Source organism: Pangasianodon hypophthalmus, chromosome 19 (genome assembly GCF_027358585.1).
Source record: "Pangasianodon hypophthalmus isolate fPanHyp1 chromosome 19, fPanHyp1.pri, whole genome shotgun sequence".
Classification (NCBI taxonomy): Eukaryota; Metazoa; Chordata; class Actinopteri; order Siluriformes; family Pangasiidae; genus Pangasianodon; species Pangasianodon hypophthalmus.
In genome coordinates, this window is record NC_069728.1 from 18225155 (window position 1) to 18237922 (window position 12768).

At 37.8% G+C, this 12768-nt stretch overlaps 1 protein-coding gene across 2 annotated transcripts in view; it reads left to right on the top strand.

Moving 5' to 3' along the window:
- Positions 1-399: 399 nt before the first annotated feature.
- The window catches only part of max (myc associated factor X), an 18842-nt gene continuing 6473 nt past the window's right edge, over positions 400-12768 (top strand). Inside the window, exons 1-2 of one of the 2 annotated variants that reach the window (XM_034313917.2) lie at positions 400-566; positions 984-1010. In XM_034313917.2, the coding sequence (XP_034169808.2) occupies positions 531-566; positions 984-1010 (63 nt within the window). In that variant the 5' untranslated portion in view covers positions 400-530. The remainder of the gene's footprint in view (positions 567-983; positions 1011-12768) is intronic. The other variant, XM_053242229.1, reaches the window with a different exon arrangement.

The following is a 12768-nucleotide window of genomic DNA, read 5'->3' on the forward strand; positions in this document are numbered from 1 at the left end:
CTGGCTGAACTGTTTTGTATTAATGAAATTCAAATAAAAAAAAAAAAAAACGTAGAACATAGCATTAAACTGATCCAATGTTTACTTCCGCCTTTTTAATCCGTCCGCTCTGATTGGCCCAAATATTCGCAAAGGATTTTGGGTAGGATGTGGAGCCTATTGAATCTGTCAGCGTATAACAGATGGCGCTATCGAGCACCATTTTGAAGTATTATGTCTTTTTTTTAACGACTTTTTAACGTCTTTCATGAGACGTTTAAAAATAATCCGGTGAAAATGGGAATTGTAGTTTTTTTACACAACATTACAGCTTAGTCGTAACGGGTAAAGAAACTACAACTCCCATAAGCCCCTAGCGCGGGTTGTACTGTTGGCGTCACGCGACATAGAATGTCCGCGTGTAGGCGAGTGAGTCACGTGTGGCGCAGCTCGCGCATCGCACGTCGCCTGGCTGTTGACTGTTGATCTGATTTGATCTTCACCGCTTCATGGTTTCCAAACAGCTTTCCCATTAAAAACCCGACCGAAGAATGAGCGACAACGATGACATCGAGGTTGACAGTGACGTGAGTGACGTTATTGTTGTTTTTAAATCGTTATTAGTTGTTGTTATTTACTGTTATTGGGGTTGTAGTAGTGCAGCGCGAGCCGCTTTTTTAGGGGAAAAAGCAGAGAAAAGCGCGAGACGCCGCGCTGTGTTTGTGTGTTTGTGTGTTTGTTTTCTTTTTTTTTCTCGATATTTAATCCGTCCTGGCTAGCTTTAGCCTGATCATAATCACACACCAACATCATTACAAAATTATCCATTTAAAATAAATCCATAAATCAGTAAATAAACCTCATATAATGGGGTGCTGAAGCTACAAGGCTAGCTGTGGCTAAATCCTAACATAGCTACAATCTGCATCCTGTAGCAGCAAGTGTAATTCTCTTCTTTTCTTCTTTTATTTCTGTTCTTTTCTTTTTCTTTTCTCTTCTTACAGGAAGAATCGCCGAGGTTTCATTCTGTGGTGCGTAATAAGCGGAGGAATTAATCACCTTTAGCCTTTAATCCTATAATAATCATCATAATAATCATAATCATAATAATGCTACAGTATTCCAGAAATCATGTTTTATTTACTTTTAATAAACTTTAAAGAGTTCGTCTTTACATTTCAGAGCCTCCTAGATAATATAGATGTAGTTACCTATTAGTGAATATAAACATAAATATAAACATAAATATAAATAGATGTAGTAGAGGTGAAGAGTAGTACACAACGTTTCCATGGCAACAGGACTTTTTGGATGTATATTATATGATTTTTCTTCTTCTTTTGCTTGCACTGATGTTTTGCCTGAAACATACTATAATTAATTGTTTATTATGTCTGTTATTACTGAAAAACACAACAGTTATTACAAGTTTTAACCAAAATACACACACACACACACACACACACACACACACACACACACTGTTTCACACTGAATCTGTGGATGATGATGATGATGATGATGATGATCTTGATCTTGATGATCTTCTGTTTGTGTTGTGTTGAGGTTGGGGGTCACGGTGTATTAGTGGGTAGCACATCTGCCTCACACTTCCGGTTCAGGGTTCGATTCCCACCTCTGCCCTGTGTGTGTGTGTGTGTGTGTGTGTGTGTGTGTGTGTGTGTGGAGTTTGCATGTTCTCCCCTGTGCTTCGGGGGTTTCCTCCTGGTACTCTGGTTTCCTCCTCCAGTCCAGAGACACGCGTTGTAGGCTGATTGGCATTTCCAAATTGTCTGTAGTGCGTGCGTGTGTGTGTGTGTGTGTGTGTGTGTGTGTGTGTGTGTGCGTGCGTGTGTGTGCGTGTGTGTGATGAATGGATGTTTTGTGGTTAGCTGCAGTATATTGACGGGTATTTACTTCAGCGATGAATCTATCTGTTGAGAAATCAGTCTAAACCTAGATTTAAAAAAAAAAAAAAAAAAAGGCTGTAGAGATGTTTATTTTATTTTAATAAGCTTACAGTCGCAAATTTTTACATTTCAGCTTCCTAAACCGAACCTCCAGTCTTTCCTCATATATATATATATATATATATATATATATATATATATATATATATATATATATATATATATATAACCTTTAGTACAGCTACTATAGCTATTATATATAGTGTGTGCGGTGTTTTGTGGAATTCTTTGTGTGTGTATTTTTGTGAAAACTCGGAAGAACTGCAGGGAACTTCAGGAATAACAGTGACAGTAGATTTAGTAAACAGCTGCAGTATAAAGAAACGTCCTGTTGCTATGGAAACTTTGTGTACTACGCTTAACCTTTACTACGTCTATTTATATTTATATACACTATATATATATATATATATATATATATATATATACTGTACTGTGCAAAAGTCTTGGCACCCTATTTTTTTTTTTTTTAGCACAAACTTTGTTATAGATGTTTATTTTCTGACTTCTACATTATTGATTCAGAACAAAAACATTTTAGATTCCAAACATTAGTTTTCCAGCACAAAATGAAACGTTACAGAAAAATGTTTGTATGTCAGTAAAGAAAGCAGCAGATTCCATAAGAGACACTTTTCAGATAAAAACATAATGAAGGCTGCTGGGTTTCGCTGCAGAAATAAGAAGCGAGTCGACAGTCAAAGTCTCCAGAAGAACTGTGGCTGCTTCTGCAATGCTCAGTAACACTTCCAGCTCATTTCCTTATAAAACTGCACACACTGCACCTCAGATACTGTTTTATTTTATTTAAAGCAAAGGATCGTCACATTAAATATTGACTTTGTTTCATTTATTACTGTTTACTGCTCTTTATAGTATTTATTTAATGTAGAAACATTTAGTTTCATTATTTTTGAAGGCATCTTTTGCTCTACAGCATTTCTTTGCATGTGCCTAAGACTTTTGCACAGTAGTGTATGTGTGTGTGTATATATATATATATATATATATATATATATATATATATATATATATATATATATATATATATATATATATATAGTGTATATAAATATAAATAGACGTAGTAAAGGTTAAGCGTAGTACACAAAGTTTCCATAGCAACAGGACGTTTCTTTATACTGCAGCTGTTTACTAAATCTACTGTCACTGTTATTCCTGAAGTTCCCTGCAGTTCTTCCGAGTTTTCACAAAAATACACACACAAAGAATTCCACAAAACACCGCAGATTTTATATATATATATCGTAGCTGTACTAAAGGTTACGCGTAGTGCACAAAGTTTCCATAGCAACAGAACATCTCCGATTTTGGATAAAAGTCCTTCATCAGCTGTGCAGGGAAAGACACAAAACACTGCACACTGTATTCAACACTAAATCTTTATCTCTGCTGTGTATTTCTTGTATTTAAACATTTTGAGCCTTTAAATGATAAAAGATAATGTTATTTATTTATTTATTTATTTATTTATTTATTTATTTATTTATTCGGTAGCATGCTGAAATGTACCACACTTAATTGTTTACCTCGTCAACGTTTACTGTTATTCTATTTCTATTTTTCACAAAAATACACCCGAAAAAGAATTCCATAAAAATACAGCTCACTGTTTCACACTAAATCTGTACAAGTCACATTGAGCACGTGTCATATACACGTCGTATACGCGTCATATACGCGTCATATACGCGTCATATACGTGTCATATACGCGTCATATATACGTGTCGTATACACAGGGGATAAATCTGGAGAAATGAGTCACTTTTAGCCTTTAGTGATGATTATAATGATAAAGTCTCCTGTTTTTTTCTTTTTTTTTTTTTTTTTTTTTTTTTTTTTTTTTTTTTTTTTTGAAGGTTAGCTACAAAATACTAACGTGTTCATACTTCGCCAGCTACAGTGATAAAGAATTGAGTTAACGATAGGTTGTAAAGATGTGCATTTTATTTTTATTAGAACTTAACATAGCTAATTAAAATCATAACGTATTTACAGCGTACGATTTTTTTCAGCTCGATGTACCTGTCGCACATCGTAAAAGAATTCTTTAGTAAGTTGATTTGACTGAGTTGAGATCGGCCGTCTTTGAACGCGTAACGTGACGATCTCGTGCCGAAGATGCTCGACGACAACGTTAACGGTGATGCCGATAAACGAAACGTGGTAATGGACACTTGATTGATCTCCAGATCACGTAAACTACGCATAACGTAGTAAATTTCTTTATCTCGTTCAGCGTGACGAGTTATTAATCATAAGAGTAAAACCGGCTCCACGCCGATAAACATCCTGTTTCTGTCATTTTTACCACATTATTATTATTATTATTACTGAAGTACACTGCAGTTACTTCCTACATTCTTCCTTCTGTGAGAAGTGTTTACACAGAAACGCACAGAATTACAGAAAATACTGCGCACTATTTCACACTGAAGCTGTAATATATACATCATATGTGTGTATATATATATATATATAATATACACACACACACACACACAAAAGGATAAATTGAAATTTAGGAAAAGCGTTATTATACAAGGTTCTCAAAGCTGATAACATGGAAATGTGATTAAAACACGTTTTCAGTATTTCAGTTCTCATCCTTAAGGCTTAATTTAACTCTTTTTAATTTAACACTTTTTAGATTTTAATTTTCCAGTATTTATTCATCCGTCTTCAATTTCATGTCAGATAAATGATATGAACGTGTTTTCTGATTCTTTGCTGCTGATCCTGAACACGACTAGCAGAACGAACACCATCCTCATCATCGTCTTTTTGTTTGTTTGTTTGTTTGTTTGTTTCATCGTTGTGTTTTTGTTTGTTTGTCGTTTATTTGTCATCTCTAAACGCCGAAGTCTAAACTCTGTTGAATTGAGGATTTGATTAGCGAGGTGTGATTCACGCTGTCGAGAACTAGCTCAGGTGAAGCGGTTGCATGGTGTCATGTGAGTGTCATGAAGCAGCCAGAATCAGCTGATGTTTAGTGGATCATCAACAGACTGTTGCTTTTACTTTCACTTTATTTGGAAACGCTCCAGTTTATGACCTTATACTTTCAGCAGACAATCCACAACCTGTGAGCTGTAACAGGAAATGGGATTGAATTATGTATTAGAAGGATTATAGACATGTCTATGAGGACTAATTATAGACTAAAGGTCTATAAAATGTTAGGGAAAAAGATTAAGATTATAATATAGCCTGGCGTTCTGCCCGGTTTAACTTCTGGTTTGTGTGTCTGAGGCTCCTATTTGTCCGTATCCATTATTTGCCTTTGCCTGAGCTGAAAATATAATCATTAATACATCATTACATCATCCTTTTTCCTCACATGAGTGTCGTTTAGGTTTGATTTATCCCTCATTCCTTATTCTGCACACTGAAGTGTTTAAAAGTGTTAAAATACATCCTTATAGATGATAATCTTTATTATGAAACGTTATTCATAGACGTCTTGAATTGGCTGCACGTTTCTTTGCTTTTAATTTTTAAAAAAAAAAGACATTGCGTCTGATGTAGGCAAGCTTTCAATATTAACCACGACGACCTCTTTTATTACATACGAACATTTAAAATTAAAAACGAACATTAAAAAAATTTTAAATCAGCTAGCAGTGTGTGTATAAACGGCGCACGCGCTCATCACCAAGGCGCAAGTTTCTCGTACGATTAGACTGTTGATGATCCTGGATTTGTCCGTCCTTCGAAACTGAAGCTGTTTTGTTGGATTTGTTACCAAGGCAACAGTTAAAACCTGCTCAGCAGCAGGCTTATTCATCTTAAACAAGATTAGCGCACACATTTAGATGTTAGATTGCACGCGTTAGATTTTTATTGTACTCGCAAGATCTCAGATTAGTTAAAAATGTCGACTTTCTGGTTAATTTATATACGCTCTCTCTCTCCTAAAGAGATATTGCTCATGATTTGACCAGCTTATGGACAGACATCGTGTCTTTAATATAAATTGTTGACACGAGGATGAGAGACAAATTTCCTCTGTAATATTACTATAGAACTATTGCACATACATTTTATATGATTTATTTATTTATTTATTTATTTATTTATGTCTCTGTTATAACGGAGGGTTAAATGTCCATGTGTTTTATTCAGATGAGCAAAAAAATAAACAGTTGTGTTAAATTGAACTTGAAAAAATCAATTAAAAGGACAAAATCATGCATATTATGTTAAAAAAATAAAGAAAAACAAAGAAAGAAAACATTTAATGTCCTCTCCAGGCTTCCATATGAATTATCCAGTCACAGACTCATGCATTCACTGATCATGGCTCTGAGTCTCGTTCACGACAACGTTTTCAGCCAAAAACGGGAAACATTTTTACACGTTTTGCCTGTTCGTTTACACGGCAACGGCGTTCTGGGGACTGAAAACGCATATTTTTGAAAACAGGTTTCAAAGTGCAAGTTTTTGAAAAAGCCGCCGTTATCGTCTCCATGTAAACACCCGATACGGGAATCTTTGAAAACGGTGACGTCATGCACGTGCGTAATACGTGTTCGGTATGTAGACGTGCGCAGTGCGTGTCTATTGTAAAGGCAAGCGCGAACAAACGTACACAACAATGGCGGAGTTCATGTTAGTGTTCTTGCTGCTCAAGAGTTTGCTAACGCTTCTTCAGCAAAGTGTGAATTTACTTCAGCAATATTACAACCAAGAGCGGAGACGCATCATATACACACGCGACAAATTCTAAATACACATCAGCGCCGACGACATGTCTGAAAAAGACGTTTTTAGATCAGACGTAATACAGCGTTTTTGGCCGTTATCGCGGATATGTGTAAACGCGAATCGTTTTGAAAACGTTACGTCATGTATACGTGAAACTTTCTGAAAACGCAAGAGAAAAACTTTTCCGTTTTTGAGTACATCATTGTCGTGTAAACGTAGCCTAATTCTCTTACGCAACTCAATCCAGCTTTACTAATCCGGTGCTCCGGTGTGCGATCATGATGAATAAATCTGGCTTATATCATCTTATCTTGACTTTGTGAAGTACGAAAGAAAAACAGCCCAGAGCGCTGATGGTTATTTTCGTAAAAACAGTAACGAACTTTAGTAGGAAACTAATACGACCGTTTGTAGCGACAGCACCGAGACCGTTTGTCTGTGTTTAATCCGTTCCTGTCGTAAACGTGTTCACGATGCTACGTCTGCCGCCGATCCTTTATCGTACACGACAGAAGAACACGGCGTCGCTCACCACAAATAAACACCACACTACATTAAGAACCGGGGGGGGTGTAAACTTTTGAACAGGCCAATCGGTGTATATTGTTATTATTTTGTCTTCTGGGAAACATGTAAATATCTTCTTTGATACTAAATAAAAAAAATAAGATCTTTAAACAAAATAATTTACACCGACCATCCTGTTCAAAAGTTTACACCCCCCCGGCTCTTCTTGAGCATCAGTGAATGTTTGCAGCTTTTGTAATAGTCGCGTTCGAGTCCCTCAGATGTCCTCGGTGTGAAAAGATGGATCTCAGCATCATATAGCTGTGTTGGAAAGGGCGCAAATATGCAGAAGATGGTGGAAAAGTAAATAATGTGCAGGACCTGGAGGATTTTTCTGAAGAACAGTGTGCAGGACAAACAAGAGACTCGTGAACAACTATCACAAAACATACAAACAGTCGCTGATCATCAAGAAACGACACACAGTATTAAGAATCAAGTGATTCATTAGTGTAAATTCAGTTATTATTGTGTCATGTGGACTATATTTAAACATCTGATATGTGAAATAGCTTATTCAGGGCAGAACTAAAACCAAAATGCAGTTTTTATGATCCTGTTTATTTTTTATTTTTTTAAATGATTAACATTTTGCAGCTTCTGCAAGGTGTTTGTAAACTTACGACCCCAACTGTAAATGTTTCCTTTCATTTACACCACCAGCTCGCGTGTTTTTAAACGTTGAATTAACACCGTGCTATTTTTAAACGATGTTATCATAACACGAGCTTTACCGACCACAGCACCCCTAGTTACCGGAGTACGCTGTTTTACGTGTACACATTCTCAGCTTTCTCACCTCGCTGTCGTCCTACAGTACCAACAAAGAGATTACTGTTTCATTACTATTTTTGGTGTCTCGTGTGCACTTCTGTAGGCTCAGTTTAAGACTTCACACTTCACCCTTCACACGGCCGTTCTCTGGGTGTTTTCGCGTGTGTGTGCGGTTTAACAAGGTCATCTCTTATGTAACACTAACGACTTCCCAGTTTCAGACTTCGGCAGACCGCAAGAAATGTCAGTACAGTGGCCACGCATGAAGTGTTAACCTGTTTGATCAGGAGACACCCAGGCACTGTGTACACTTCCCTGTGTGTGTGTGTGTGTGTGTGTGTGTGTGTGTGTGTGTGTGTGGGGCATCAAAAAGCCCTAATTACTGACTACTTCACATTCCAAGCCTATGTATACACAGTAGTGGACTAGCCTAACTGGCAGCATGTCCTCTACCAAAACCAAAAGTTTAAAAAGTCACGCACGTGCGTCGGTGGAGGTGTGAGGCTTTGGCTCGCTTTGTCTCCTCGCTGTATGAGATCGGAGTCGAGATGTCTGGGATCTCCCCAGAGCCCTTTTATCTTTTGTGCCGAGAGGAAGAACTTTGTTCATAAGCAAATATTGTATTAGACATTAAAACATTTACAGTTGTATGTGTTTGGCTTAGGAGATCACGGAGAGCTAGGCTCAGAAAACATTAATGCGTGTAGTAATGCGAGTTTGTTTACGCACGTCGATGTCGATGTCGATGTCGATGTTGATGTCGATGTCGATTTGTTGCTCATCTTCAGAGCTCAGAAAAATGCCCTATTCCACCTTCAGACCTCAAAGCCATTATAAACTCTTACGTCTTCAAAAAAATGGCGAACCGATTGGGATCAGTGTAGTACAAATAAACTTTACGAAATCAATCCTGTTGCTGTTTCTATTTGGATAATCGCTGGGACCAGATCATCTACACCCGTTGCCGAAGAGGCCAAGTTTTTATTAACGGGTGAAGATCCTCCTTTATGCCCCTTATGCCAAAGTCCATCATCTCTGAGGCGTATTTTAATGGACTGTGATGGTTTCAACTCCTCTTGGTTTTTGTTTTTTGTTTGTTTTTTTTAATTCAGTTGATTCATATGAAAAGATTTTTAATGAAGTGAGACCAGATTTAGTTTTATATTTTTTTTTTTCCAAAGTTAAACCTTAAAAAAAAAAATGTAATTTGCTACAATTTAACCTGTTTCTCACCATGAAAATAGCCACCGTCGCTGGCATGGCGTTACATTATTAACAAACAAACATGTCGATTTGTTGCGGTATAGCGTAAAGACAACATGTCCGGAACACCTCGAATCTTATCCGAGACGTAATGAACAATAGATCTGATCCTCAGGATAAAAGCCTTGTGTACATACCGAACATATTCAGAGCCACACCCTAACCTATATAGCACTCGTGTGTTACGTCAGTGAAACTGATCTGGATAACTGGTTTGCTTGTTTATGAAAAAAAAAAAAGAAGTGAAAGACTATCGTTTGCTTAGTAATGAAAGAACTTATAGAACCTGTATGTTTCAAAATGTTTACATATTCAAAAATGAAGTCATTCAATAAATTCAAGTGTAGCAGCATATTTTTATTAGATTTTATTTAACCGTTAAATGACCAGTGACATTTTACAAGAGGAGGCAGCACTAACGTCATTCAGACAGAGGAAATAAATGACAATGAATTGTTTGCCAATATCATGATGATGTTACACACACCCATATTTCCTCTAGTCACTGAGTTATTAGCAAGAAAGTTAAGCGGTCTTAACTTGCAGAAAACCACCACAAGCAGTAAATCGTTCTCGTCCAGGTGACTCAGACTGCAGGATTATTGAGAATCTCTGACTCAGTAAACCGATCCAAGCCTCTCCAAACATTTGTATTGTATTTAATTATTTCTCATTTGTTAACCATTTGATAAACACCGTGTTGTTGGCAGCTAATTAACCTCCTGGTTAGGTTAACTTTAATTTCCCCGTGAGGGATTAATAAAAGTGTCTTATCTCTTCTTGGTTTACGGGCAGGGAAAAAAAAAAAAACTCAAACGCAAAAGGAAGGTGTAGACGTGACTGTGCAGTTTGTTGCTGAGGTTTACTGGTGCAGTGGATGTCAAAAAAAAAAACCCTTTTGGTTTGAACTGTCATTGGATAAGAAGCGAAAATGAAACCAGCCTGAGCAGCAGCAAGAGCGAGTTAATAAAGCAGGCAAACACACATGTAAATAACGATTGCTGGAGGCACTTGTGCCAGAATATCGCTACGTATCCGACCTGCGTTTGTCCTGCACTTTGTCTGGTACGAGAAGCTCCATGTTTTACAAGAGCAACTTTTTACAGCACTGAGGGAGTTTTGTTCACAACATGAGGATCGATAAGTCATAAATCGCTTCCCAGTCTAGTGGTTTGGTTCAGTAGCTAACATAATGGAACGGCACATGGCGAGCTTGTGCTTAGCGTGCCAAGCGTGTTGTACGTAATACAGATCGAGGTGAAGGGCATTAACTTTAAACATACATTTTACAGCCAAAAGTATGTAGACATCTGACCATCACACCCATATGTGGTTCTTCCTCCAAACTGTTGCCTCAAAGTTGGAAGCACACAATTGTATAGAATGTCTTTGTATGCTGTAACATTACAGTTTCCCTTCACTGGAACTAAGAGATTAAACCTGCTCCAGCATGACAATGCCCCTGTGCACAAAGCGAGCTCCATGAAGACATGGTGTGTGAAGGTTGGAGTGGAAGAACTCGAGTGTCCTGCACAGAGCCCTGACCTCAACCCCACTGAACACCTTTGGGATGAACTGGAACACCGACTGAACCCCAGACCTCCTCGACATCCCAACATCAGTGCCTGATCTCACTAATGCTCTTGTAGCTGAATGAACACAAATCCCCACAGCCACGCTCCAACATCTAGTGGAAAGCCTTCCCAGAAGAGTGGAGCTTATTATAACAGCAAACACGGGGGAATAAATCTGGGAAATGGGATTTTCATCAAGCACATATGGGTGTGATAGACGGGAGTCCACAAACATTTAGCCATATAGTGTACGAGTATTTAATCACTGTTTTCACAGAGAAGGAGGTTTAAAGAAAAAAAAAAAAAGTCCCGTCAGTTAGCGGGATCATGATGCGTCACTGTTAAAGCCTCTACAACCTGCAGCTGCACTAATGAGCACCATGTGATTAAAGATGAAGATAAAAATGACAAAGTAAGAAACTCAGGCTGAAATTTGTGTTGTTTTTATTGTGAGGAGAAATCCTGGACATAAAATAAGGCAGATTCCAGAAAACTAAATGGAGGAAAAAAGTCCAAAAAAATAAATGAGGGTTAAGTATACTGTATATGATGTCAGATCATGTGACAAAGTGGTATCTGATTGGTCCATTTTTTTTTTTTTTTTATACATGGAGCAGGTGGATCACTTTGTGGTTCTTCCATCATAATGGACACGAAAAACCTTTTTAAATACGTATTTGCAGTTAAATTAAATGTATGTGTACATTATGCTCTGTGTAAACTGTGGGTCCTGTGTGTGTGTGTGTGTGTGTGTGTGTGTGTGTGTGTGTGTGTGTGTGTGTGTGTGTGTGTGTTTTTTTTTTTTTTTTTCTCTCTTCCTTTAATGAGTCACTGGATCTGAAACAGGCTTTTTCTTTTTTTTTTTTTTGACGGTTGGCCGTAATGACAGTTAGAGCCAGAAGCCATATAGGTTCCATCCCACTATCAGCCCAGTTCATTAAAAACAGAGTAAACTGGAATTCAGTTATATATGATCCAGTCCAAAGCTATTAAAATTAGATTGGCCTAATGGATAGAGAGTCGGACTTGCAACCCGAAGGTGAACCTGAAGGTCGTGGGTTCGAGTCTCAGGTCCGGCAGGGATTGTAGGTGGGGGGAGTGAATGACCAGCGCTCTCTCTCACCCTCAATACCACGACTGAGGTGAGACCCTTGAGCAAGGCAGCAGAAAAGGCTGCCCACTGCTCCGGGTGTGTGTGTGTGTGTGTGTGTGTGTTCACTACTGTGTGTGTGCACTTGGATGGGTTAAATGTAGAGCACAAATTCCGAGTATGGGTCACCGTACTTGGCTACAAGTCACTTCACTTCACTTCATAAAAAAAATCCAATATGGCAATGTAGCATTCATGCACCAGATCCACGACTTAACGAGAACGTCGATCAGGTGTGTAAGTGCTCAGTTTACCATATTGTTAGAGAATGAAAATGTATCACCTAATAGCTGGACAAAACTCCAGCCTAGCGTAAAAATAGCGAGTAAAGTAAAGCACCAAAACAAAACTGTGGGGACTCGTGTGCTGTTAGCGAAATACTACTCGAAATTTACAATTTAATTTTAATAACACAAAATAAAAACAGATGCATGGGCTTATTTTATGTTTTTTTAAAAAAATATATAAATACGTGAAATATTAACCATGAGACACAGCGAGTTTGTTTTAATAGCAGCCGGTGAAGCCGGGGGGTGCCAATACTTTAATTCTCCGTGACTGCTGAGATATGTCGCGTGTTTTTTTTCCGTGTCTGAATCTAATGGATTTCGATCAGGCGTATTGTTTTAATGCGTACGTTCTTCAGCACCATGACGCTATACCCTATGGAGTGAACATGTATAGTGAACGTGTAGTGAACAGGAAGCCATTTTAAGTTCACCTGAGTTAACTTCAAGATGGTGGACATGCTGTGTCAGAAA